General features: G+C 39.0%; 1 protein-coding gene across 30 annotated transcripts in view; it reads right to left on the bottom strand.

Annotated features, from left to right (window-relative positions):
• Window positions 1-22,097, bottom strand: part of SLMAP (sarcolemma associated protein) — a 149,268-nt gene extending 127,171 nt beyond the window's left edge. For 29 of the 30 annotated variants that reach the window (XM_047777595.1, XM_047777567.1, XM_047777734.1 and 26 more), the window contains exons 1-2: window positions 22,019-22,097; window positions 20,507-21,816 (exon numbers count right to left, since the gene is read on the bottom strand). In XM_047777595.1, coding sequence (XP_047633551.1) covers window positions 20,507-20,704 — 198 coding nt within the window. In that variant the 5' untranslated portion in view covers window positions 20,705-21,816; window positions 22,019-22,097. The remainder of the gene's footprint in view (window positions 1-20,506; window positions 21,817-22,018) is intronic. The other variant, XM_047777575.1, reaches the window with a different exon arrangement.
• Window positions 22,098-26,504: the final 4,407 nt, after the last annotated feature.

Below are 26,504 nucleotides of genomic sequence, written 5' to 3'. Positions count from 1 at the left end.
GTTACCTGACAATATATATCTTAGAGAATCCTCCATATCATTAGGTACACAGCTTCCTCATTCTTTTTATAAACTTTACAATGAAGCAGACTCTCAAAAAGTCAGCCTCTTTATTTTATGACTCATCTTATAATCCCCTTGTAATCATCACAACAAAAATATATGTAATATAGCTATAGTAAGAAATCTTTGGAATTATAAAAATTGTATGATATTTTTATTATAAAGAACTTATTAATGTATGGAATACCTACAAAGAAGTGAACAAATCAGAAGTGTACAGCTTAATGAATCACCACTTGCCAACATTCTTGCAAGTATCACCTAAGTCAGGAAGTAAAATATTAATAACCTGTCATCTAGATGATTTCATGATCTAGAAGAAATATTTTAGAGAAAATTAAAAGTCTTGAATTCCTAAACTTCCATTTGGGAAACAATTTGGGGGCATATGTGTTTTACATTCTATTTCACATAGCTTGACCTTTGTAATATTCCTTCTAAAATAGTTCATATATTTTAAGAAGCATAAACATATGAATAAGAACGAAAGAATAATAAAAGAAATATCCATGTACCCATACCCATCTTGAGAACCTACTCCTTGTCCCTCCCATGGGACAGGTAGTATGCTGAAGAGTTTAATAGTTCAAACTGTAGACCAGATTGCCTGGGTTTGATTATAAGGTTTACCAGTTATTAGCTGTATGATTTGGGGAAGTTAAGGCTTTCTGCACTATTATTTATAGGCTCCTTTATTTATAAATGAGAATAATAATAATGCCTGCTTCATAGCGGGTACTCATTTAATTATGAGAATTAAATTAGTATATATTTGTAAAGTATTAAAACACTTTCCGGCATATATTATGTAAAATTTAGCTATTTTTATATTCATTCTCTGTCATTCTCACAAGGAAATATGTATATTACTCTATTATCATGTGCAGCAAAATGGATGTATGAATAATTGCGATTTAAAAATTTTATACTGACTGGCACCACAGTCTAAGTATTCCTTCGCAACTTGCTCTTTTCATTCAACATTTCTGAGATTCATCTATATTGATATATACAGCTGTTATTCATTCATGTTCATTCCTACACAGTATTCCATGGTGTAAATTAAAAGAAATGTTTACATATTTCTGTCAATGGACATCTGGATTATGTCCAATTTTTGCTATTAAGAAAAACACTACTACAAACGTCTTGAACATGTCTCCTGACACAAATTTAGAAAAAAAATTTTTTCTAGAGTATAAACCTAGGTGAAGAACTATAGCTATACACAAGTTTAACATTATGATAATGTTAAATTGTTTATTGAAATGGTTATATTATAGCATTACATGCTTTAATTAGAAAGGAAAAGGTTTTAAAATAATGATTTAAGCTTCCAATTTAAGAAACTAGAAAATGGAAGAAATTAAACCTGAGGAAGGTGGAAAAATGGATATAATAAAGATAAGAACAGAAATCCATAGGGAGTTCCCATTGTGGCTCAGGGGTAACGAAACCAACTAGTATCCATGAGGATACGGGTTCGATTCCTGGCCTCGCTCAGAGGGCTAAGGATCCAGCGTTGCTGTGAGTTGTGGTGTAGGATGCAGACATGGCTCGGATCTGGTATTGCTGTGGCTGTGATGTAGGCCAGCAGCTGTAGCTCTGATTCAACCCCCTAGGCCTGGGAACTTCCATATATCTCGGATGCAGCCTGAACAAGCAAAAAATAAAAATAAAAAATAAAAAGAACAGAAATCCATAAAACAGAAGACAGAAAAAATAAAAATATAAATAAAAATAAACAAAATGGCAAGAGTAGCACTACTAACATAAATTTTATGCTTTCAAATCTATATCTACTGAAATTCTGAAGTAGGTTCTGTCACTTAACATCTCCCTCTGACTTTGACATCACATACAATATTCTCTTCATTATTCTTATAACTCCTTTCATTTTCACTCAAAATATTAAATCTATTATTTCTGACAATATCAGAATGGTATATAAACAATATATTCCAGAATTTAAAGTGACTGACCAAAAACAAAACAAAACACCTAAAATGAGGCACACAAGTGTAATCTTTTAGTATGCCAAGAGAGAAACAACCTTGGGAAGCCATAAAAAAAACCAAAAAGACAACTTACAGAATAGGAGAAAATCATTTCAAACGATTCAACTGACAAGGGCTTAATCTCTAGAATATACAAACAACTTACACAACTCAACAGCAAAAAAGCCAACAACCCAATGGAAAAATGGGCAAAAGACCTGAATAGACATTTCTCCAAAGAACATATACAGATGGCCAACAAGCACATGAAAAAATGCTCAACATCACTGATTATTAGAGAAATGCAAATCAAAACTACCACAAGATACCACCTCACACCACTCAGAATGGCCATCATTAATAAGGCCACAAATAACAACTGCTGGAGAGGGTGTGGAGAAAAGGGAACACTCTGCACTAATGGTGGGAATGTAAACTGGTACAACCACCACGGAAAACAGTATGGAGGTAACTCAGAAAACTAAATATAGAACTGCCATATGAACCAGCATATATCCAGACAAAACGTTTCTTGAAAAAGACACATGCACCCGCATGTTCATTGAAGCACTATTCACAACAGCCAAGACATGGAAACAACCCAGATAGCCATCAACAGATGAATGGATTAAGAAGATGTGGTATATATACACAGTGGAATACTACTCAGCCATAAAAAAGATCAAAATAATGCCATTTGCAGCAACATGGATGGAACTAGAGACTCTCATACTAAGCGAAGGAAGTCAGAAAGAGAAAGACAAATACCAAATGATATCACTTATATCTGGAATCTAATATATGGCACAAATGAACCTTTCCACAGAAAAGAAAATCATGGAATGGAAAATAGACTTGTGGTTGCCAAGGGGGTGGGGGAAAGAGTGGGATGGACTGGGAATTTGGGGTTAATAGATGCAAACTATTGCCTTTGAAATGAATAAGCAATGAGATTCTGCTACACAGCACTGGAAATTATATCTAGTCACTTATAATGAAGCATGATATGAGAAAAAAATGTAAATGTGTATGTGTGACTAGGTCACCCTGCTGTACAGTAGAAAATTGACAGAACACTGTAAACCAGCTATAATGGAAAAAAAAAATCACTTTTTTAAAAAAAAGAGAAAAATCTTGAAAATAAATCACACTGGAACCCTCAAATTTTGTCTACTCACTATGAATCAAATTCTCCCCATTTTCAAATCACTTTATGATGAAGTTAGTATACTAAGGCACACGAGTGTTTCATAACCCACTATAGAACACACTAGTTTAGTTATTAGAGTTATTCGGCTAGATTAAGGGTAGCAATGGCTTCCCTCTAAACTAGAAATCCAAGATTTTTAATCCCAGGGTTTGGGTCTTGGTTCCCTAAAGGTTCCTGCCTACCACCCCATCAACCCTTCTACCTCCAAAGCCCTCCTGAAATGGAACCTAACAAGTTCACCTTTGTCATTTAACCTAAACTACCTGGCTGCTGTAGAAGTAAGGCTCCTTAACACACAAATTCCTCCGGGCTACTCCGCTGGCCTTATGCCTTTTCGTGTACACCTTTATACACCAAGAACACCTGTTATTTTCTACTCTAAATCTTCAAGGTCCAATTCAAGCCTTCTCTACTTTAACCACACAGAGCTCTTAATTCCATTTAGAACTTACTTCTTCCCTAGAAGTTTATGGGGGTTAGCTTTGGCTTCCCAATTAAACTATAAGTTTCTCAAAGACAAGCTACATCTTAATCTTTTCATTATGCCCCATGTTGCCTAACACAGCATATACACTTTCACATGTTTCCTGATTAACTAGATTCCCATCATATACCTTACTCAACTCCTTTCATTCCATTTCTTTAAGTAAGGATGGCCAAGTAGGCTAATGATTTTTATTCCTTTTAAGAGGGAAATCACATAAACTTGGTAGTACTAGATAATGGATATGAACAAGAAGACTATTTGAACTGCTTTTATTCACAACATTTCTGATATCAAATGCGTTGGCTGTCTTTTCCAACACTGCTTCTCCAACCCTCTAATACAAGCTGAGTGTCCTACAATTCTATTCAGTTCAATTCTGGCACCATCTACCTGGTGCTAATGCCAGATCACACAATGAAGAGCTCCATCCCACAAGACTGCTCCCATTTCCAATACCAGTCAAAAGTCACTGATACTTCCAACAAGGATACAATTTAGGAATGCTTAAATGAAAGAGTTGCAAAGGGCAAAGTATGGGGGAAAGAGCTAGGAACTTCCATGTCTTCTCTGGTGAACCACCCTTCTAGCACCTCATGGTCACCAAACAAAAGCTCCCTGAATCTCACTGTTGAAGAGTTTTTATAGAACTCAATCTTCATCCTGCTATCCCTCCTCTTCCCAGAGATTGGTAAATAGGCCTCAAAGTTCCAACCCTCTAATCATTTTGGTCTTTGAGGTGACCAGCCCCCAGCCACAAGTCATCTTATTAGCATACAAAAGACACTTGACACTCTGGAAATTCCAAGAATTTTAGGAGTTTTGTGCCAGGACCCTGGGACAAAGATTAAATATTTTTATTATATCATATTATTTATTTAATACATTCAAAAAAGTTTAAAGCTATCAAATTTAGTTAGTTTAGGGGACTCTGCTGTTTTGGTTTTGTCTCTTTAGGGTGGCACCCACGGCATATGGAAGTTCCCAGGCTAGGGGTCAAATTGGAGCTGTAGCTGCCAACCTATACCACAGCTTATGGCAAAACCAGACCGGATTCTAAACCCACTGAGCGAAGCTAGGGATCAAAGCATTTCATGTATACTAGTTGGGTTTGTTACCACTGAGCCACAATGGGAACTCCTAGTTTAGGAGACTCTAAAGACAGATATTCAAAGGAGAAAACCCTTTTATCAAGGAAAATCCCATTTATGGAAAAGCATACAAATCTAACTGTGCAAACATACCAACAAAAGTAATAAAGGAAAGTTAAAAGAGCCACAAGAGTACAGATGTTCCTAGTCTTACAAAGGTGTTTATGCTCCAATAAACTCATTGTAAGTAAATTGCAAATGTATTTCATAAACCTAAACTACCAAACATCACAGCTTAGTCTAGCTACCTTAAATGTACTCAACTTAGCCTACAGTTGGGAAAAATCAACTTATACAAAGCCTGTGTTGAATATCTCATGTAATTTTTTGAGTATTATACTAAAAAAGAAAAACAGAATGGTTGTACGGACAGAGACAGTTCTAAGTATACTCTTGTGATGGCATAGCTGACTGGGAGCCATGGCTTACTGTTGCTGCCCAGCATCACAAAAGGAGTATCACACTACATACTGCAGGAAAAGATCAAAATTCAAAATCCGAAGTACAGTTTCGGAATTCCCATCGTGGTGCAGTGGTTAACAAATCCGACTAGGAACCAAGGGTTGAGGGTTCGATCCCTGGCCTTGCTCAGTGGGTTAAGGATCTGGCATTGCCGTGAGCTGTGGTGTGGGTCGCAGATGAGGCTTGGATCCCGCGTTGCTGTGGCTGTGGCATAGGCTGGTGGCTACAGTTCTGATTAGACCCCTAGCCTGGGAACCTCCATATGCTGTGGGAGCGGCCCCAGAAAACGCAAAAAGACAAAAAGAAAAAAAAAAATCTGAAGTACAATTTCTACTCAAAAAAAAAAAAAAAAAAGGCCTATCACTTTCATACCACCACGGAGCTGAAAAATCCTAAAACAAACTATTGTTAAGTCAGGAAATATTTGTGCTTATTCTGTGCCAAACCATTCTGCTAACTGCTTTACATGACTTCTCATCATCTCTTCAACAATCCTAAGAGGTAAATCCCACTATTAGCCTCCTTTTACAGATGAGGAAAACTAAGGCACAGAGATTCCCCAAGGTCACATATCTGAGAAGCAGTGGGGCCTGGATTCCAACTCAGGTAGTCCAACTTCAGAACCTTCAGCTTTTGGACACACTGCCTCCCCTAGAACTTCTACCAGCAGGGCTTAACTACCCCCAAAGATCTGACAGCAGCTCTCTTTTCCCCTCCTCAGTTCTACTAACTTCTGGGTTTGCATCTCCCACAATAAAGGCTTTTCTGTCTTAAACATATACTGTTGCCTGGGGGCCCTGCTCTTTCTTATCCAGAGAATAAAGCCCTCACTCTGCAAAGAGTAGCTTAAAAACAACTTCCTCTGTGAAGCCCTCTTCATTCCTTCCATATTTTCTGCCCCCAACCCTGCTGGAAGGAATACATCATTCCCTTAGCTTGTTGGAAACAATGATATATAGTACCTCTTTTGTTAGACTTATTTGATTCAATACTACCTACTGGCACTACACTGCACTGCATGCATGAGACACTCATACCCATTAAAGACTAGTAATGGTTCCAGTTTAAGTTCAACTATAACAAATGAATAGTTCCTTCTAGTCAAGATAGCATCATTCATTCTAACATTTTATCATGTTTTATGGGCCTGCATATGCAAGATTCACTGGTGAGTAAAATTAATATCATAAAAGCTTCTCAGGTTCAGATTTGGACTTATACATTGTATCTTTCCAACCATTTTTCAACTCCCACATGAAGACTTTGGCACACTAACTTCTCAATAATACCAAAATTTTGTGATTACTTTCTTAGTGTGAATGTATTATTCTCGGTTAGACTTCTGTTTCAACAAATTTAATTAAATTTAGAAACTCACTCTCCATCTACTAAATTTAATAAAAGTCTAACCAAGAGCAAAACATTCACATTAAGAAACTAATAACAAAAATTAAGCCACATGGTACTTTAAAAGTTATTCTGGTAATCCTACCCACACTGAACTCTACACTCTTCTACTTCCTACACGCAAATCTGCTCTAAACTATTACTCCATCTAATATTCCTTTTTTTAAAATAAGAGAGATACAATCACATACCACACAATTCACCGATTTAAAGTGTACAATTCAGGAGTTCCCATCATGGCTCAGTGACTAACGAATCCGACTAGGAACCAAGATGTTACAGGTTCGATCCCTGGCCTTGCTCAGTGGGTCAAGGATCCAGCGTTGCGGTGAGCTGTGGTATAGGTCGCAGATGCAGCTCAGATCCCATGTTGCTGTGGCTCTAGCATAGGCCAGCGGCTACAGCTCTTATCAGACCCCTAGCCTGGGAACCTCCATATGCCACAAGTGCAGCCCTAGAAAGAGGCAAAAAGAAAAAAATAAAAATAAAAAAAAATAAAGTGTACAATTCAGAGCTGTGCAACCATTACCACAATCAATTTTATAACATGTTGATCATCCCAAAAAGAAACTCGTACCCATTTAACAGCCACTTCATGTATTAGTCAGGGTTCTCCAGAGAAACAGAGCCAACAGGATGTGTATATATACAGAGAGAGATTTATTTTAAGGAATTCGCTCACGTGACATCATCGGGGCCATCAAGTCTGAAACCTGCAGGGCAGGCCAGTGGGCTAGAGAACAGAAGTGCTGCTGTTGCAGCCTTAATTACAATGTCTGCCTGAGGAAGGAATTCCTTCTTTGGTGGAATCTCGGTCTTTTCTCTAAGGCCTTCAACTAATTGGATAAGGCTCACTCACATTCTGGAGGGTAATCTGCTTTATTCAAAGCCTACTGGATGTTAATCACATTTTTAAAATACCTTCACAGCAACATCTAGACTGGTATCTGACCAAAAACTGGACAATATGGCCTCACCAAGTTGACATATAAAAACTATAGGGAGTTCCTGTTGTGGCTCAGTGGGTTACAAACCCGACTAAGTATCCATGAGGATGCGGGTTTGATCCCTAGCCTCAATCAGTTGGGATAAGGATCCAGTGTAGCTGTGAGCTGTGATGTAGGTTGCAGACGCAGCATGGATCTGGCATTGCTGTGGTTGTGGCATAGGCCAATAGCTGCAACTCTGATCTGACCCCTAGCCTGGGAATTTCCACATGCCACAGGTACAGCGCTAAAAAGCAAAAAATAAAAATAAAAAATAAAAAAAATAACTATCAACTCCCTGTTACTTCCTGCCCCTGGCAAAACTAATCTATTTTCTCTTTATGGATCTGCCTAAACTACAGTACTTCATATAAACAGAATTAAACATTACATGGCCTTTTGTGTCTGGCTTCTTTCACTCAGCATACTGTTTTCAAGGTTCATCCATGTTGTAGCATCGTAGCATCTATCAATACTTCATTCCTTTGTACTGCCAAACAATATTTCTTTATATATAGTATACCACATTTTATATATCCATTCATTAGTTGATAGACATTGAGTTGTTTCTACTTTTTTTGACTATGAATATTGCAAAAGTTTTTGTGTGGACATATGTTTTGACTTCTCTTGGGTATATATGTAGAAGTAAAACTGCTGGCTTATATGGTAACTATATAACATTCCTTTTTACTATGCAAACTTTCCTCCCAAAATTCAAAACTATAAATTTTGTTTATTCTACAAGCATAGCTATCATAGCTATACTGGTAACATACAACAAGATCTTATTTTCTATCCCTGAACTTTTAAAAGTGAAGGGAAACTAGAGTGTCTAATAATATATTTAATATTTTTATATCTAGGCAATTAAAACACAAATTCTTTTTTTTCTAGATTAGGTTTACTTACAGGGGAGGTTTATATATTTAATTTAAAATACAATTTCCAAACATACTAAACTTAGAAATTATCCAGTGAAGGATATGGAGAAAAGGGAACTCTTACCTGTTGGTAGGACTATAAATTGATGTAGCCATTGTAGAAAACAGTATGAAACGTCTTCAAAAAACTAAAATCAGGGAGTTCTCATGTGGCTCAGTGGGTTAAGGATCCAGTGTTCATTTAAGTGGCTTGGGCTGCTGCTGTGTCACAGGTTCAATCCCTGGCCTGGGAACTTTCACATGCTGCAGGTACAGCCAAAAAATAACAATAATTAAAGAATAAAAAACTATCATATAGTCCAGCAATTCCACTTCTGGGTATACAGCCAAAAAAAAACCAAAAACACTAATCTGAAAAGATACATACACCCTAATGTTCATAGCAGCATTATTTACAACAGCCAAGTAATGGAAACAACCTTAGTGTCCATCAACAGATGAATGGATAAAGAAGATGTGGCATATATGTAATACAGAATATTACCCAGCCATAAAGATGAATTAAATTTTTCCACTTACAACAACATGGATGAACCTATAGGCTATTATACTTAGTGAGGTAAGTCAGAGACAAACATTTGTTATAACTTATACATGGCAACTAAAAAAAATACAACTAATGAATATAACAAAACAGAAACAGACTCACAGATATAGAGAACTAGTGGTTACCAGTGGAGAGAGAGAAAAGAGAGAGGTAGATGATTAAAAGGTTCAAATACTGCATATAAAATAAATAAGCTACAAGGATATACTGTACAGCAGAGGGAATATTGCCAATATTTTATAAGAACTTTAAATGGAATATAATCTTTAAAAACCGTGAACCGGAGTTCCCGTCGTGGCGCAGTGGTTAACGAATCCGACTAGGAACCATGAGGTTGCACGTTCGGTCCCTGCCCTTGCTCAGTGGGTTAAGGATCCGGCGTTGCCGTGAGCTGTGGTGTAGGTTGCAGACGCGGCTCGGATCCCGAGTTGCTGTGGCTCTGGCGTAGGCCGGTGGCTACAGCTCCGATTCAACCCCTAGCCTGGGAACCTCCATATGCCGCGGGAGTGGCCCAAGAAATAGCAACAAAAAGACAAAAAGACAAAAAAAAAAAAACCGTGAACCACTGTGTTGTATACCTGAAACATATAATGTAAATCAACAATACCTCAATTTAATTAAATAAAAATAAATTTAAAATTATCTAATAAAAAAGAGTATCTTCTTTAGTATATCAGAGTATTTGAACAGTGTGGATAGATATTCACAGAGTGGATAGAGTGGATATGCCACTATCTTTACATGCAAAGTTATTTTCATCAAATTGTAAAATCTTAAGTGACTAATAAATATCTGAGGAAGTGAAAAACTTATGGGTTCCAAAGGAGACAGGTTGGGAGGGGTGGGTAAATGGGCTGAGGGTTTGGGATGGAAATGCTATAAAATCAAGTCATGATGATCACTGTACAACTGTAAATGTAATAAAACTTACTGAGTAATTAAAAAAATAAAACAATAACCATCAAAATATATATATTATTTGAGGAAGTGAATTTTGATTAAACTGATTTGCTACCAAAAAATGCGAGTTAACAGACAAGGTTTTTCAGTTATTTTTTTTCTCTTAATCTACTGTTCACTAAGAGGTTGGTGATGAGATTAACAATGACTAATTGTGCTTAAGTACTGAAGCAGCAAGCAATAGAGTGATTGAGAGCATGCATTCTGCAATCAGACGACTGGGGCTCAGAATCCTGACTCCTGACTTCACCACTACCTGTTTTATTACCCTGAACAATAATCCTTCACCTCTCTGAACCTCAGCTTTCTCATCCCCAAGGTCAATAATACTACCTACTTCAAAAGTCTGTTGTGAGAATTAAATGAGATAATGCCTATAAAACTCAGCATACCACTTGGTTAGTGCTCAATAAAATATTAATTTTACAGCAGTCTGGATGCTGGTCATAACTTAGAGCATATTAATATATTTCAGATAATCTTATCACAATTCACTTGATATTATCAACTAAAAAGTACATTTAAAATTATGATCCAAAAAAAAAAGTATGATCCAATCATTTATGAAAAAAGTAACAACAAAAAACTGTTTATCTACATACCCAAGCAGACAAATGCACAAAAAAAGTTCTGAAAATTACACACCAAACTAATAACAACAGTTACTTCTAGAAGAAGGGAGGAGGATAAGAGGTACCCATGCAAAGGAAGACATATGTATACTCCATATATTTCCCTACTGCTTCAACTTTTATGATAATGTGTTCCTGTTATTTCTCTAAGTAAAAAACAAGAAAAGAAATAATAGCTTTAAAGTCCATACTGGAAATTCATTTCCACTTGGCTCAGTTAGAATGAGTCAGTAACTATAAATGTAGATAAAACCATAAGCTTGAATGTATTGATAAAACCTTAATACAGATAAATAGAAAAAAAAGTTTCTTATGTCTTTAAATTAAAATCTAACTAAAATTGCATATCTGACAAAGGATATAGTAAAATCACCAAAAGCTTCCATGTTTTCAAGTGCCTGTATAAACTTTTTCTTGGGAGTTTCTGTCATGGCTCAGCAGAAACCAATCTGACTAGCAACCTGGCTGGATCCCTGATCTCACTCAGTGGGTTAAGGATTCAGCATTGCTGCGAGCTATGGTGTAGGTCACAGACACAGCTTGGATCTGGAGTTGCTATGGCTGTGGTGTGGGCCAGAAGATGCAACTCCGATTCGACCCTTAGCCTGGGAACCTCCATACGCAGCCCTAAAAAGACAAAAAAAATAAACATTTTTCCTTAAAAAAAAAAAAAAAAAAAGAGGAGTTCCCATCGTGGCATAGTGGAAACAAATCTGACTAGGAACCATGAGGTTTCAGGTTCGATCCCTGGCCTCGCTCAGTATTGCTGTGAGCTGTGGTGTAGGTCACAGACTCGGCTCGCATCTGGTGTGGCTATAGTATAGTTTGGCAGCTATAGCTCCAATGAGACCTCTAGCCTGGGAATCTCCATATGCTGCAGGAGCGCCCTAAATAAATAAATAAACTAACTTTTTTCTTTACACCTGCCAGTTATTCTCTTTAAAGCATAAAAAATTTACATGGCAAACAAGTTTTTCCAAGGCTGCTTCATTCATCTGCAAAAACACTCAAATCCAAATCAGTTGCCTGAATGCAAACTTAAGAAAAAATATATTTATTGCTAGGAGTAGTAGAGGTATGTTTAAAAAATGCTAGCTGACTCAGAGAAATAATTAGCTCAGATTCTCTTAGTCTTTAAAAATCTGTCATATGACAAGCTTTTTAGTTATATATCCAGAAAATAACAGCTTAGATTACCTTTCAAGAGAGCAAAAGACAGATTTTCATTACAATAATTGTTCATTCCATAATAAGATAGTTCAGAATAAATGTCTAGCAATTGGCTTTTATCTCAGAGGGAAATACTCTAGATGCTGGTTGCAACTTTCCATAGTTACTAAGAGAAGACCTTGTACAACTAACCTATGAACGGCAAACTCTTTTTTTCATAAAAGTAGGAGCCAGTCTGTAGTTGCTGTACCTACCTCCTATAGAGATCAAGTGAAATAAGAAACCATTCTAAATATTATTAAACTCTTAAAGTATTATTTTGCTGGATATATATGGATATATATGTAATAACTCAAAATTAATATCACCAACCACATGATTATGATCCCAAAACACTTAGCAGAGTGTCCCGAACATTGCAACTTCTCAAGAAGTAACTTCTCAAAGACAACCTACTGGAAATTGAGTCCATGATCTCAAATTGAGAATTAACTCAAATGACCTTCTCCCCTTTGACCTTCCTCAGGGTTTGCAGAAACAGACTGTTTCATTGTTCACATTTCACTCATTCAAACATTTATGTAAGTGCCTATTCCCGTTCTCAAGAGCTCACGTCTGGCGGGGCAATAATACATTTGCATCATAGTTATTTTGTTGTCTGTGTCTCATAATGAAATTACATACAAAGTTCTATGGGAATATAGAGGAAGAAGCAATTAATTCCTCAGTGACAGTCAGGGAAGGTTTCATATTGGGACTAGGCCTCAAGGGATGAAGGGAAAAAGTCATTCTAGAAGACAAACAGCAAAAAGGCACATTTTCTAGGAACAGTGGGCAGTGTAATGTAACTACTGCACAGAGTTTAGAGCAAAGGAAAAAAAGAGTCATAGGAAAGAGCCGGAAAAAAAGGAAATGAGAGACAGATTTTTTAAAAAGAACAAAATAATGCCATTTACAGCAACATTGATGGAACTGGAGACTCTCGTACTAAGTGAAGTAGGTCAGAAAGACAAATACCATATGATATCCCTCATATCTGGAATCTAATATACAGAACAAATGAACCTTTCCACAGAAAAGAAACTCATGGACTTGGAGAAGAGAATTGTGGTTGCCAAGGGGGAGAGGGAGAGAATGAGATGGACTGGGAATCTGGGGTTAACAGATGCAAACTATTACCTTTGAAATGGATAAGCAATGAGATCCTGCTGTACAGCACTGGGAACTGTAATCTAATCACTTGTGATGGAGCATGGTGGAGGATAATGTGAGAAAAAGAATGTATATATATGTACGTGTGACTGGGTCACTTTGGTATACAGTAGAAAATTAACAGAACACTGTAAACTAACTATGATGAAAAAAATAAAAATCATCTGGAGTTCCCATTGTGGCTCAGTGGTTAATGAATCCAACTAGGAACCATGAGGTTGTAGGTTCGATCCCTGGCCTTGCTCAGCGGGTTAAGGGTCTGGTGTTGCCGTGAGCTATGGTGTAGGTCATAGACATGGCTCAGATCCCGCATTGCTGTGGCTCTGGCGTAGGCCGGTGGCTACAGCTCCGATTAGACCCCTAGCCTAGGAACCTCCATGTGCCACAGGAGCGGCCCTAGGAAAGGCAAAAAGCCAAAAATAATAATAATAATAAATAAAAATAAAAATCATTAATAAAAAATTTTAAAAATAAAGGATTTGTATGTCATTTTAAAAATTAATGGGGCAAAACCTAGATTTTGAGCAAGGGATAATAAACTGTTCATCCAGTGGTAGTGGCAATGAGAAAAGCATGGGCAGGAAAGAGTCCTTACAACTGTAGCTAACAAATGTCATCATTTTTCTTGATTTAAGTAACTGACATATATTAAGAACCAATCTCAGAATCTTTTAACTTAAAACTCTAGATGACAGACACCCTCCTCCCCATTTACAAAAGAGAATAGATACTAAGCTCTGACATAAATACCACTTAAGAAAACTAAACAGGAGCTTGAGAAAGTAAAGAGTAAATTTAACCCAAGGAGTAAAGTCAAATAATTAAATAGAACAAAAATGTTTAAGGTCCATATTTTTAACAACTTGAATAAACACTTAAAATATTTCATTAATTTTCCATAATGGTGAAGACTAACATAACAAGGAAATGATTATATGCTTTGGATATATAATCTGGCTTTTTGAACATGTTTACATTAAATATAACAAATATGTCTTTCTCACAATAACTAACTCTTAATGACCTTTTTAACCTCTGTCAAAAAAAAATTAGGTATCTGTTGAAACAATACACAAACAAACAAACAAAATCAACGTATGATCTGCCACTCTCCCAAAAGTTGAGGCCAGGATCTTTGCAGTCATGGAAGGAAGAAGGAAGAAACAACCTTGGTTGTAAAATTCTGTGGATTCCTCCTTTGCCAAGACTTTCTTGCAATGTCCTTGAAACATGCCACATCATTCCTGCTTCTATGCCTTTACTTGAGCAATTTTTCCCACTCACTCCTTTCTGACTGACTCCATCTATCAACATTCAGCCCTATTCAAAAAGTTCTAAGGGGTGGTAGGTTGGGAAGAAGTCCTAAGGTCTAGTACAAATTGTGTCTCATCCATGAAACCTTTCATAAAATCTCCAGTCCATACACAACTTCTCTCTTTGCTGAAGTCCCAAAAAACAAGTTAACATACTTGTCTTTTTTCATTTTCTGGCATCTAGTCATTTTTATTCCTACTGCGAACCTGGTCCATGCTCCTACAAAATGGCATTAAATGTAAACTGTTACAAAGCTTTGCAATAGCAGAGTGGTTAAGAGTCTAGATTCAAGAATCAGAATACCTCAGTTCAAATCCCAGCTCTACCATTTATTAGCTATGAGAACTTTGGCAAATTAGCTAATCTAATCTTTGTGTACCTTAATTTCCTCATATGTTAATATGGAGGAAATAACCACCTATCCTAGATAGACATTTAAGTATTAAGTTAACATGTAAAGCATTTAGAACAGAGCATGGTACAAAGTACACAATAAGTTTTAGGGGGGTTTTTGTGTACATAAAATTAGTACATGACTACATTTTGAAGCCAGCCATTCTGTTCCAATGTTTACATAACAAGCTGTTTAATATTAAAGCAGAAGATACTGCCACAATGTGACAGAAATACAGCTTATCCATAAACCTCCCACACGATTATACATTAAATGCTATTTTTATTTAAGCCAGGCACCCCTATGTTCTAAAATATGGGATGTGCTACCCAAATGTAGAAGTAGATCAGGAGACTTAGATCCTTTCCAATCTAGAGCTGGTTTAAATTCAAGTAACGCTATGAACAATAGCTTAACTAAACTTACAGTAAGTTTAGTTACACTAACAATTACCCATTTTTTTTCTTGTTCTAGGTCTCACATATTGTTGTTTTATCACTCCTAAATAATTGCTTTGGTATGTCAATGCTCTGCACAGAACTCTCTCAGGCCTTCAATACCCCATGGATCCACGTCCTTAGTTTGCTTAGTGTGGCACCATAACATCTACTCAGCTTCACTTACTCAACATCTACATCTATGAAATAGCAGGAAATAGACACAAAAAGCAGAGACCCTCTCCTGCAAGGCACAAACATGACAATATCCAACACAATGAATGTTCGCCCATAGCTACTTTCCAAAAGCACCCTTTGGCCCAACAAAATTAGTTTCCTCAGTGTTTGGAAGATGCCAAAATCATTCAAAATTACCTGCTTTTCTTTGTCTTACTCCACCCTCATCCCTTCATATACAAACACATCCCCCCAAAAAAGCACCTTTTCTTAACCTATACCTAGCCACTCCTATCCACTCCTATATTAAAGTCTAATTCAAACACCATCACACTCTTGCCATTTGAATTTATATAATACTATCTTATCACAATCAACTGTTCTTAAGGTGTGCAGTCACTTTTTCTATCCAAAATGTAAGCCCCAGGAGTTCCCCCTTGTGGCTCAGTGGTAATGAACCCAACTAGAATCCATGAGGATGTGGGTTGATCCCTGGCCTCGCTCAGTGGGTTAAAGATCTGGCATTGCCACGAGCTGTGGTGCAGGCTGCAGACATGGATTGGATTATGCATGGCTAGGGCATAGACCAGCAGCTGCAGCTCTGATTCGACAGCTAGCCTGGGAAGTTTCATATGCCATAGGTGAGGCCCTAAGAAGAAAAAAAAATAGCAAAATATAAGCCCCTTGGAAGTTCCCTTGTGGCTGTGTCACAGCTGCAGCTCAGTCCCTGCTGTGACACAGGTTCAATCTCTGGCCTGGGAACTTCTGCATGCTGCAGGTGCAGCCAAAAAAGAAAATAAAATAAATATAAATACATACACACACATACACACACACACACACACACACCCCTAGAAGGAAGGAGTAATAATTTCTTACCAATTCTTGTCATTTTCTCTTCCCCACTCCCACCTACCACCATGCCCTCCACTGATGTAGATGATGATAGAACAGGTGCTCAAAAACATGTGTTGAGGGAGTTCCCATCGTAGCTCTGCAGAAACAAATCCGACTAGCATCCATGAGGACTCAAGTTCGATCCCTGACCTCGCTCAGTGGGTTAAGGATCCAGCGTTGCCATGAGCTGTGGTATAGGATGCAGATGAGGCTCGGATCTGGCGTTGCTGTGGCTGTGGTGCAGGCCAGCAGCTACAGCTCTGATTCACCCCCTAGCCTGGGAACTTTCATATATCGTGGGTACAGCCCTTAAAAAAAAAAAAAAAAAAAGACTAAAAATTAAAACTGTTGAATTTAAGTAAAAAAACAAAAGTCGAAGCAGACAACTACAACTAGTACTTAACTGAGTAAACTACAACGAGACTAGAAATGGACTACTGTGTCAACTACTAGACTATCACTATTCCACAAAGCCTCAAATCAAATAGGGCCATCCAAATCAGAAGGAGGTAGTCCACTACTATCTCTTCTATGTAACCAACATAGGAGTAGATTTGCTTGTTCAGTAGTACCCTGAGTCAACAGAAAGATTAATAACCATACTATTATCTGCCATTTGATTTGAAGAGCCTGACCTCCAAAAAGGAGTGAAGGATGATTTGGGGAAAGCTTATGAAATTCCACTTTGTAACAAACCTGTTAACATCCAGCATGCAATTTTTAAGTACTATGAACTCATTAAAAAGTATACATTAAAAGTATTACCTCGGAGTTCCCGTTGTGGCGCAGTGGTTAACGAATCCGACTAGGAACCATGAGGTTGCACGTTCGGTCCCTGCCCTGGCTCAGTGGGTTAAGGATCTGGCGTTGCCGTGAGCTGTGGTGTAGGCTGCAGATGCGGCTCGGATCCCGCGTTGCTGTGGCTCTGGTGTAGGCCGGTGGCTACAGCTCCGATTCGACCCCTAGCCTGGGAACCTCCATATGCCGCGGGAGCGGCCCAAGAAGTGGCAAAAAGACAAAAAAAAAAAAAAGTGTTACCTCGATTTCCCCCTGCCTACACTTTGCAAATTTCCTATAATATACATGTATTACACGAATAATCAGAAAATTTTAAGTGTGATTTCTTCCAGCTTCTAATGGTCCTCCCTTAATAGCAGAATGCAACATTCACAAACTGAAGGTCAAACAAAAGGGCATATTACCATAATTTTCCACCTCCCAGGTAAGGTGCCAATGTGGACAAGGTTCTCAACTTCACATGTTTAAATTTAAAAAATAACTTCCACATATATCATCACATGAAAAATAATAATGTCTCATTACCCTCCTTACATCCCATAGCACTACAAAAAACTGCAAAGAGCTCCCTAGATAGTTTCCTCTTCCCCCCACCCCAAACACCCTCTTCTCCAAGGACTGACCCCTTAATAAGGGCCGGGAACAGGGTGCTAAGTGATTTACATGATTATCTCAATCCTGGAAACAATAAAAGATACTATTTTCATCCCCAGAAAATTGAGGTTTAAAGATGTCTAGGGGAAAAAAAACAAAAACCTGCCTAAGGCAATGCTTATAGGAGGAGATTCTAGTATTGTACAAAGGAATTTGCTATGAATATACATTAGTTCCTAGGGACTTTTGTTATAACAAATTCTCATACTGGAAATTTTACACAGAGAAAACAATAAATGATATTTGGTCAAACTATCAATTTTCTTTGTAACTGTGTACCTCACCATTATCTGACACATAACAGATGCTCAATTAAAACCTAGCATCTGTTCAAATCTAAAGTTTAAACAGTTAATTCCTAAAACAATTTAATCCCATGGCTAGACCTGACAGATTATTTGTTTTAAGTAGATTAGGTGGTTTAATAATCAATAATTATATCTATACCTCAAGTAAAGGCCCCTACATCCTAAATGTATTTTACTAATAAAGCAAGAGGGGGGAAAGTTCAAATGGTAGAAATAAGCTGTGTATCTTTTAAAGATCAAGTTTGCTAACAACAAATTCAATTCAAAACTTGTCATCTCAATTATACAATAAAACCACTCTTTTTTTTTTTTTTTTAGGGCCGCACCTGCAGCATATGGAAGTACCCAGGCTTGAAGGTGAATCAGAGCTGCAGCTGCTGGCCTACGCCACAGCCACAGCCCACAGCCATTCCAGACCTAAGCCGCATCTGCAACCTAAACCACAGCTCACAGCAATACCAGATCCTTAACTCACTGAGTGAGCATGGGGATGGAACCCATATCCTCATGGATACTAGTAGGGTTCAGTAAGGCACGGAGCCACAACTGGAATTCCCAATAAACACTCATTATTAATCTATTCTTAGTTACTGTAAAAATAACCAAATGTGAGAGTTTTAGTATAACAATGAAAAGCACTGTATGTAGCCGCTATTTTTCAAATAAGTAAAAGAAAAAAATCTGAGCTTCCTTTAAGTATTAAACCAAAGGCAAGAAGGTGTATTTTGCTATGTACTTCAAGCAAAATTAGTATCTGATTAGTATCTGATTAGGTTGGCCCTTAACTCTTGCCCAGGGACATAAAATGAAAAAATATGAAAGCTAGTTAAGGCACTAGCAGTTAACTAATGTTTGAATTTGATGTAAAGATGAATTATTTAAATTACTACAGGTAATCTATGAGGAAAAAGGGGTATGTTCCACAGATAAATGAGCAAATCGTGTTATACTTTAACATACTTTTCAGTTCTCATCATATGTACAGAGTAAGACATAGCTATTACACAGGCACATGGCACTTGAGCAATCTTTTCCTCCTTTCTTTGAAAAAAATGATTTATATAACAATTCCTTAATTCAGTAGCAACAGAAGTATTGCTTTCTCTCTTCCCTGTGAGGTTCAGGGTTGTTTTTGTTTGTTTGTTTGTTTTATTTCAAAATACTACTCTTCTAAAAGAACACTTAAATTCTTCTCTTAAAAAGGATTTAATCATTCAACTCAGAAAGAGGGACCAAAAACTCAGGAGGTGAAACCCGAGATATTCTTATTAGTCTTACATAACTTACTCTAAGCTGGAACTGATTCAGTAGCTTAACTAAAGTTAGGTTTTAGGACAAAGATGAGCTCTTTAGTACACTCTCCACACACACAGATAGGTTTAAAAAATCAAAAGGGTCTTAGTTAACTTTTTTCTTGTATCCTTAAAATATAAGCACCCCATGTATAGTTAATCAGGGTGCCAACATAAAAATGCTAAAATGGTCACACTTATAATGAAGAACACTAAATTTATCCTATCACATCTAGGTAATGCAAAAATCAACAGAACTGGATATAATTTCAAAAAATAAATTTTAACACTGACTTTTAAATATCACCTCTATAAGTATGCATTAGGTGTTTTTAATAAATGCTGCAGGGAACATCAAAAAGTGACCCTCAAAAGCAATTGGTATATGTTCACCTAACTTACAAACAAAATTCTGAAACTATAAAGTTACAATTGTTCATACTTAATTAAATTGGCTTTGCAAATTATTCCCTTGTAGGTAAATATGTATCAAATCTTTCAAAAATGTAAATTTACACAACAATGTCCTTGCTAGAAAGACCCTGCTCTGAACTCAACTCAAAGACACTGTGTTAACTGCATTTCACCATTGAGACACTTGAGCCCCTGTGTAATACCGGCCATGGATTCCCTGCATTGCTTTGGGAACTGCTACTTGCTTCATCAAGTACTGAAGTGCAAATTCACCTTTCTTAAAAGACTAAAAGCGAGAAGCCAAGTTTCACTATCTAGTTTTCTAAAACAAATTAGGGTTTGGGATTTCACTGGGAATGACCATATTATCAAGATGTCATCGCCCTCTCAGGGTGTTAAATTACAATACCTTCTCTGTTTTCCATTCAAGCACCTCAAACAAATTTCCACTAGAACCAGTCACACAAAAAGTTGGTTCTCCATGGCCTTGCTGAAAGTGTCCTCTGGGTGCAAGCCCTAGGATCCTGCATACATTTATGCAGAAAGGGCAAAGAGAAACGAAAAACAAAGATTGTTAGACAACGTAGTGACATTACCTTGCCCGTCTTGTGATCAAACCAGACGAGAGCATGGTTCCTTGACAGCACTTTGCAATCAAAGGTAGCATTATTCTGTGCTGGTCGACAACGGGCCACCGAGCGGCCGATTTTAATGGGCTCGTCCAGGTAGACATGACGCTCTTGAAAAGGGTGTGAGTTCGGGCGGCAAGTGAAGATGGCCAAGGCTGACGGCATCGAGGACAGACTTGGGGGTGTCTCTCCTACTAGGGACAAAGAGGAGGTCCACCGGATCCGGACTGCCCTTCACAAGCCTCTACCCCTATCCCCCACCAAATTTTAAATTAAAACAAACTGCACATTGTCCAAGCATAACCAGTGAACATCAACAACTCTTCACTTGGGTGGGAAGACGAATCAGCGCAAGCCCCATCACCTCCTTTAAAACCCAGCAGTGCCCTGATCACACCAAGTCCCCAACTGGTAGCTTTCAGTCCATCTTCTTCCCTGGGAAGAAAAGGCTCAAACATTGGACAGCTTCGGCCAAGAAAACTCCTGGAAGACAGTTTGGGGACTGGAGGTATCCAAGCAGATGAGTCACACGCCAATTCTTGTGTTTTGTTTGGGATCGCGGCCGCTTTCCCCCCTCGGTGGCGGAAATGTTGCAGCACTGCAGCATGAAGGAAGGGTCGGTTCGTTGCGGCCAGAAAGGTCCTTTCAGGCGGAAGAAAGGTGTAGCTGAGCACCTCTGGGCAGCCACCGCCCGTCCTCGAGGGCCTCCGGACTGGAGGGACGAGAGGCGATGGGGCCAGCGCAGGGGTCTAGACGGCCAGCCGGACAGTCTGCATTGCCCCTCCCGCGAAGGCCGGCCGGGAGGTGGCACAGGGTCCCCGGCCCCGCACGAGACGAGGTGGCGGTGGCTGGAGTCCCTGGCACGAGGAACGGGGACCGGCGGGAGCTAGGGCAGCGGCCAAGGCGGGACTCCGGGCACCTGGCGGGCGTCCCCGCGACCAGGGCGGGGATCCGGCTCAGCAAGCGGGTGCTGACCGAGCGAGGCGCGACCCCGGGGAGGATCCGGGGTCTCGGCCCGCAGGAAGTTGGTCCCTGGACTCCTGGGCTCCTGGCTGCTGCTCAGCACACCGGCCACCTCCTTTCAGAGTCTCCCCCGCGAGGGTCGCATCTCAGGGACCGCAGCCGAAGCTCCCGACGGACGAGGAGGTGGGGGAGGGAGGCTGGCCCGGAGGTTGGGGGAGAGGCCTGGAGGCCCCGGGTTGGGTCCGCCGCAGCCTCCACCGCTCGCAGCCGGTGGGACAAGCTCAGGCTCTGCCCGACGACAGAAACTTTCCGACCTGGTGGGGAAAACATCAAAACAAACGGCCGTCAGCGCCGGTGCCCGCCCGCCTCAGCCCTCAACCCCCTCAGCCCACCCCAACCAGCCCCCGCGACTGGCCACGACTCGGCCGACCTTTCCGCTGAGGGGCCGCGGGGACTGGGAGCCCGGACGCCACGACGGGTCCAGCTTCCCTTACCGCCGCCGCCGCCTCAGCTTACCTTGCCAGCTCCGGCCGCCATAGTGACTCTGACTGAAACCTACCCGGTGCACCGCCACGGGAACGCGCACCCTTCAAGGGCCCTCCTACCCCTTCTCCCGCGCCGTAGTCGGGGCATCACGTGACAGACGCCTCGGAAGCCATGATGGTCAAGGGCAGAAAAGAGGGCAAGCCTTTTTAACAAGCCTCCGCACGCCATCTTAGTTAAGGGTTGGACGCTTCAAAACCATGGGACACCTTTGCCACCATTTTGGTTATGGGCAAGAAAAAATTTGACCTGTTGAAGGTTTTCTAAACATAACGTGCCAACTTCCTACTTTGCTATCTTGGTAAGAAGGCGCTAGCATTTACTAAATTTTATTCACTAGAGTCCTCATTGAAAATATCAACGCCCAAGGAGACCAAGCCCATCCAAAGGAGCTGTTATTAGCATCCATCTTAGTTGTGGGCAGCACAGCCCCCCGACCTCCACCCCAACAGCCGCCTTAGGTGTGAACAACTAAATTCCCACAAGTCTCAGGATTTGTGCATCTGTAACAAGATTCATCCGCCCTCTTTAAAGTCTTCGCTATGTATCCTACCCGGAGGAAAAACTCTTTCTTAGTCCTTGCGTTCCATTTCAAATGACAGTTCTTCTCACTGGGCCTATCTTATTCCCCAGGCCCCTAGCGCTGACTCTACCCCGAAATTAGTGCAACTTCTGAAAGTTTAAAATCATGTTTTTCCAGAGAGAGGTCCTTTGGAATCAATGATGGCGTCATTCTTCAGATTCCTTTGACAACAGGCTCCACCACTCTGTGACCTTGGGGAAGTTTCTAAACCTCTACAAGCCTTGTTTTGTCATCTATTACTTGGAGATAATAGTTAACGCACCTGTTGTGAGAATTCAAGGGAGTAATCTATCTGCTCATGAAAGAGTAAATACTATTCGATTCTTACATACAGGGTTTTGGCCCTGTTCTAAGCTCTGTGCTGGGTCCTGAAGACACATAGATGAACCAAATCTCAATCCTTGCCCTCTAAGAGTATACCTGGGTATTGTGAGATAAGGATGGGGAGAGGAGGGTTTCAAATAGAGATAACTTCACTTTGATGCAATCAGGGCTAAGATGAAAACAAGCACTAGCCACTAAAGGGGTCTTCTATGGGAGGTAACTGAACTGAAAGAAGGATGGTAGGAAAACCACGATAAACATGGTATTTGCTGAATGGTTTCGTAAATTTCCAGGAAGGTTTAGTGAAAAAAACAAGGCTTTTAAAATGGTAGAACAACGTGCCTGGCACATTACAGTGTCTCAAATATCTGATACATGATTGAAAATTACATACTCTTTATTACGGGATACAGTAGGAGTGGCACAAAGAGAGTTCCAAGAGAAGAATATATATTATAAGGGCCTTGTATACTTTCTAACTAACACTCTCACTACTTCAGCAAATGTGTATGGAATTACTACCATGTTCCAGTTACTTTATTTTTGGACAAAAATAAGAATATATTGAAAAGTCTTAATATAAGAGGTTGAAAAGTTTTCATTTGTGGTAACTTTTAGTCTCATGTGGAATAAGTAATGTAGGTCCCTCCACAATCTCTAATAAGTTTTGTGCATGAACTTACTTATGCATTCTTTCAGTCCTTCATTCTACAAATACTTAATGTGGGAAACAGCTACTGTGACAAGCCCTGGAACTACAACAACAGGGGAAGAAAAAAAAAGTTCCGGGAGTTCCCGTCGTGGCGCATTGGTTAACGAATCCGACTAGGAACCATGAGGTTGCGGGTTCGGTCCCTGGCCTTGCTCAGTGGGTGAAGGATCAGGCGTTGCCGTGAGCTGTGGTGTAGGTTGCAGACGCGGCTCGGATCCCGCGTTGCTGTGGCTCTGGCGTAGGACTGCGAAAAAAAAAAAAAGACAAAAAAATTCCCTCACAATTTAGGTGGTAACACAACAAAATTCTTGCTGCTATGAGTTTATCAAGAGTAATGGGAGCCCTGTGGAGTAGTATAAATTGAGATGAAAAATGAGTAGGAGTAAGCAGCTCTTCTGGTAGTAGTGGGATAATGAAATTTGAGGTCAAGGAAATATTACAAGCAGAGTCCCAGAGACTTGGAAGAAAAGGACTTTAAGAGAATTGCAGGTAAGTCTGTATTACTGGAGCATGAGGAGGGGTGGTAAAGAAGGAAGGGCACAGGAAAGTGATTTCAATTGTTAAAGGACTTGCAGGCCGTGAAGTGGTCTTCACAATACTTCCATCTTTCTCCTAGAAGGTCACAGTAGAGTAATGAAAATCAAAGTTTCAGAATCAGACATTGCATCACCATTTAACAGAGCTGTAAATTATAATTTATTTAACTTCTCTAGGTTTCAGTTTCCTCATTTGAAAAAAAGTAGGTTGTATCCCCACAGAGTCTTATTAGGATTAAATAAAATAATGTTAGCGTTTTAATAAGATAATGATTCCTGGCAAATAGTAGATACTCAGAGAACTTCAGTTTTTATTATAATTACTAATAGTAAGAATACCTGCTGTAAGAATATAGCAAGGAGCAAGTTCTATTATCTCTGATTCATATATGGAGAAACTTGTTCATAAATGTGGAAACAAAAAGTGTCTCTTTATGCTCAGTTCCACTACAATCTCTTTTTTGTCTTAAAATTAATGTTAAAATGAACAGAATATAGTTTTTAAAAAATTTTTTCCAAGGAAAAGCTAGGACTGCTATAACCTGGAAGGGTAAAGAATCTTACCAAGTTATGCAGGGTTCTGAAAATACTAAAATGGCATTGAAGGCGTTCTTCACCCACTGGTATTTGGTAGGCACAGAAAAGGCTTAAATTAAGATATCTCATACATGAGATATTTTGAATTCTAAACCATGTGGGTGTTGCTCCCTCTGATTCTGTATCCATATAATATTTTAATTAAAATAAAAAGTATGTTATGTTTTGAGAAATTTGTAATGCTAGTATTTCCCCAAGTGGTGGCTGTTTCTTTTTTATTTTTACTTTTTTAATAAACTGATCATTATTACTATAGCTATGATCCATGCTACTGTTCAATTTTAGAAAAACAAAGAATTGTAAAATTATTACCCTAGTACTATGAAAGATAGGCAATTATTAGCATTTCAGTTGTGTAAGAGACAATTCAACTTATAGAGTTTACTCTGTAAACTCACTTAATATGCACCCCTCCCTAAGTGATAATGATCTAATTGGATTTTAACCAATGACATAAAATATAAAAAATTATGGAACACTTACATAACTGCTTAAGTAGAGTATCTGGATTGCAGATACATAGAAGTAAACAAACTAACTAAAGAGGAGACCGGAGTAGCCAAAGATTAAAATTGAGAGTGTACAGTATTTTTAATGGCATATACTGGCTTATTGAAACCAGTTTAATCTTCTCCCCAATAAGGAAAGCTCTCCTCATCAGGGAGATTCTAATGAGTGGAAATACTCTGTCATTTCCCAGGTGCCCAGGGTGGAGTTGCCCAGACATTCCAGAAGTACTGCTCATCAGTTTTTGGCTTCCTGGTTCTTCAGGAAATAAAAGAAAAACAATTACCTGAAGACAAGTAAAGACATTTATTTTTTATTTAGCAATCTTTTTCTGTGAATATAAAAAGAGGGACTCAGAAGGATCACAGACAACTAGTCCAGATCCTCACATTTTACAGGCAAGGAACCTGAGGCTCAGAGAAGGAACATTTACTGAATGTGTATTTACCACATGGTAAGGCATTTTCCTCATGACATCTCTGTGTGGTATTAACTCTGTTTTATAGGTAGGAAAACTGAGCCTCAAAGAGATTAAGTGACTGATCCTAAATTGCCATGCTAGATCTAAACTACATGCTGGGTATTTTTTCTTTTTAAAAAATATCTTTATCGGAGTTCCCTTGTGGTGCAGTAGTTTAAGGATCTGTCATTGTCACCACAGTGGCTCATGTTGCTGCTCCTCATCAGGGAGATTCTAATGAGTAGGTTCCATCCCTGGCCTGGGAATTTTTATATGCTGCAAGCATAGCCCAAAAAATATATCTTACTAAATTTTTAATTGATAAAATTAATACATATTCATTGCATGTATTCATATAAGCAAAAGTAAGGGAAGTATAAACCCTCTCTATCATCATCAAATAGCCTAGTCTAGGGCTAGCCACTACTAACAGTTTATTAGCTACATCCTTCCAGATGTTTTCTAAGTATTATGAGGCATGCCCTTTTAAAAATACCTTATTATTTATTTGAAATGGGTAAATCAACACTATAAGCCTTATTCTTAAAAGTGATAAATACCAGAGTTCCCATTGTGGCACGGCCAAAAAGAATCCTACTAGTGTCCATGAGGATGTGCGTTTGACCCCTGGCTTCACTCAGTGGGTTAAAGATCTGGTGTTACCATGAGCTGTGGTGTAGTTCGCAGTCGTGGCTCAGATTCCTCTTTGCTGTGGCTGTGGTGTAGGCCAGCAGCTGAAG

Source organism: Phacochoerus africanus, chromosome 1 (assembly GCF_016906955.1).
Source record: "Phacochoerus africanus isolate WHEZ1 chromosome 1, ROS_Pafr_v1, whole genome shotgun sequence".
Lineage (NCBI taxonomy): Eukaryota > Metazoa > Chordata > Mammalia > Artiodactyla > Suidae > Phacochoerus > Phacochoerus africanus.
This window is presented reverse-complemented; position numbering and strand designations above follow the sequence as displayed.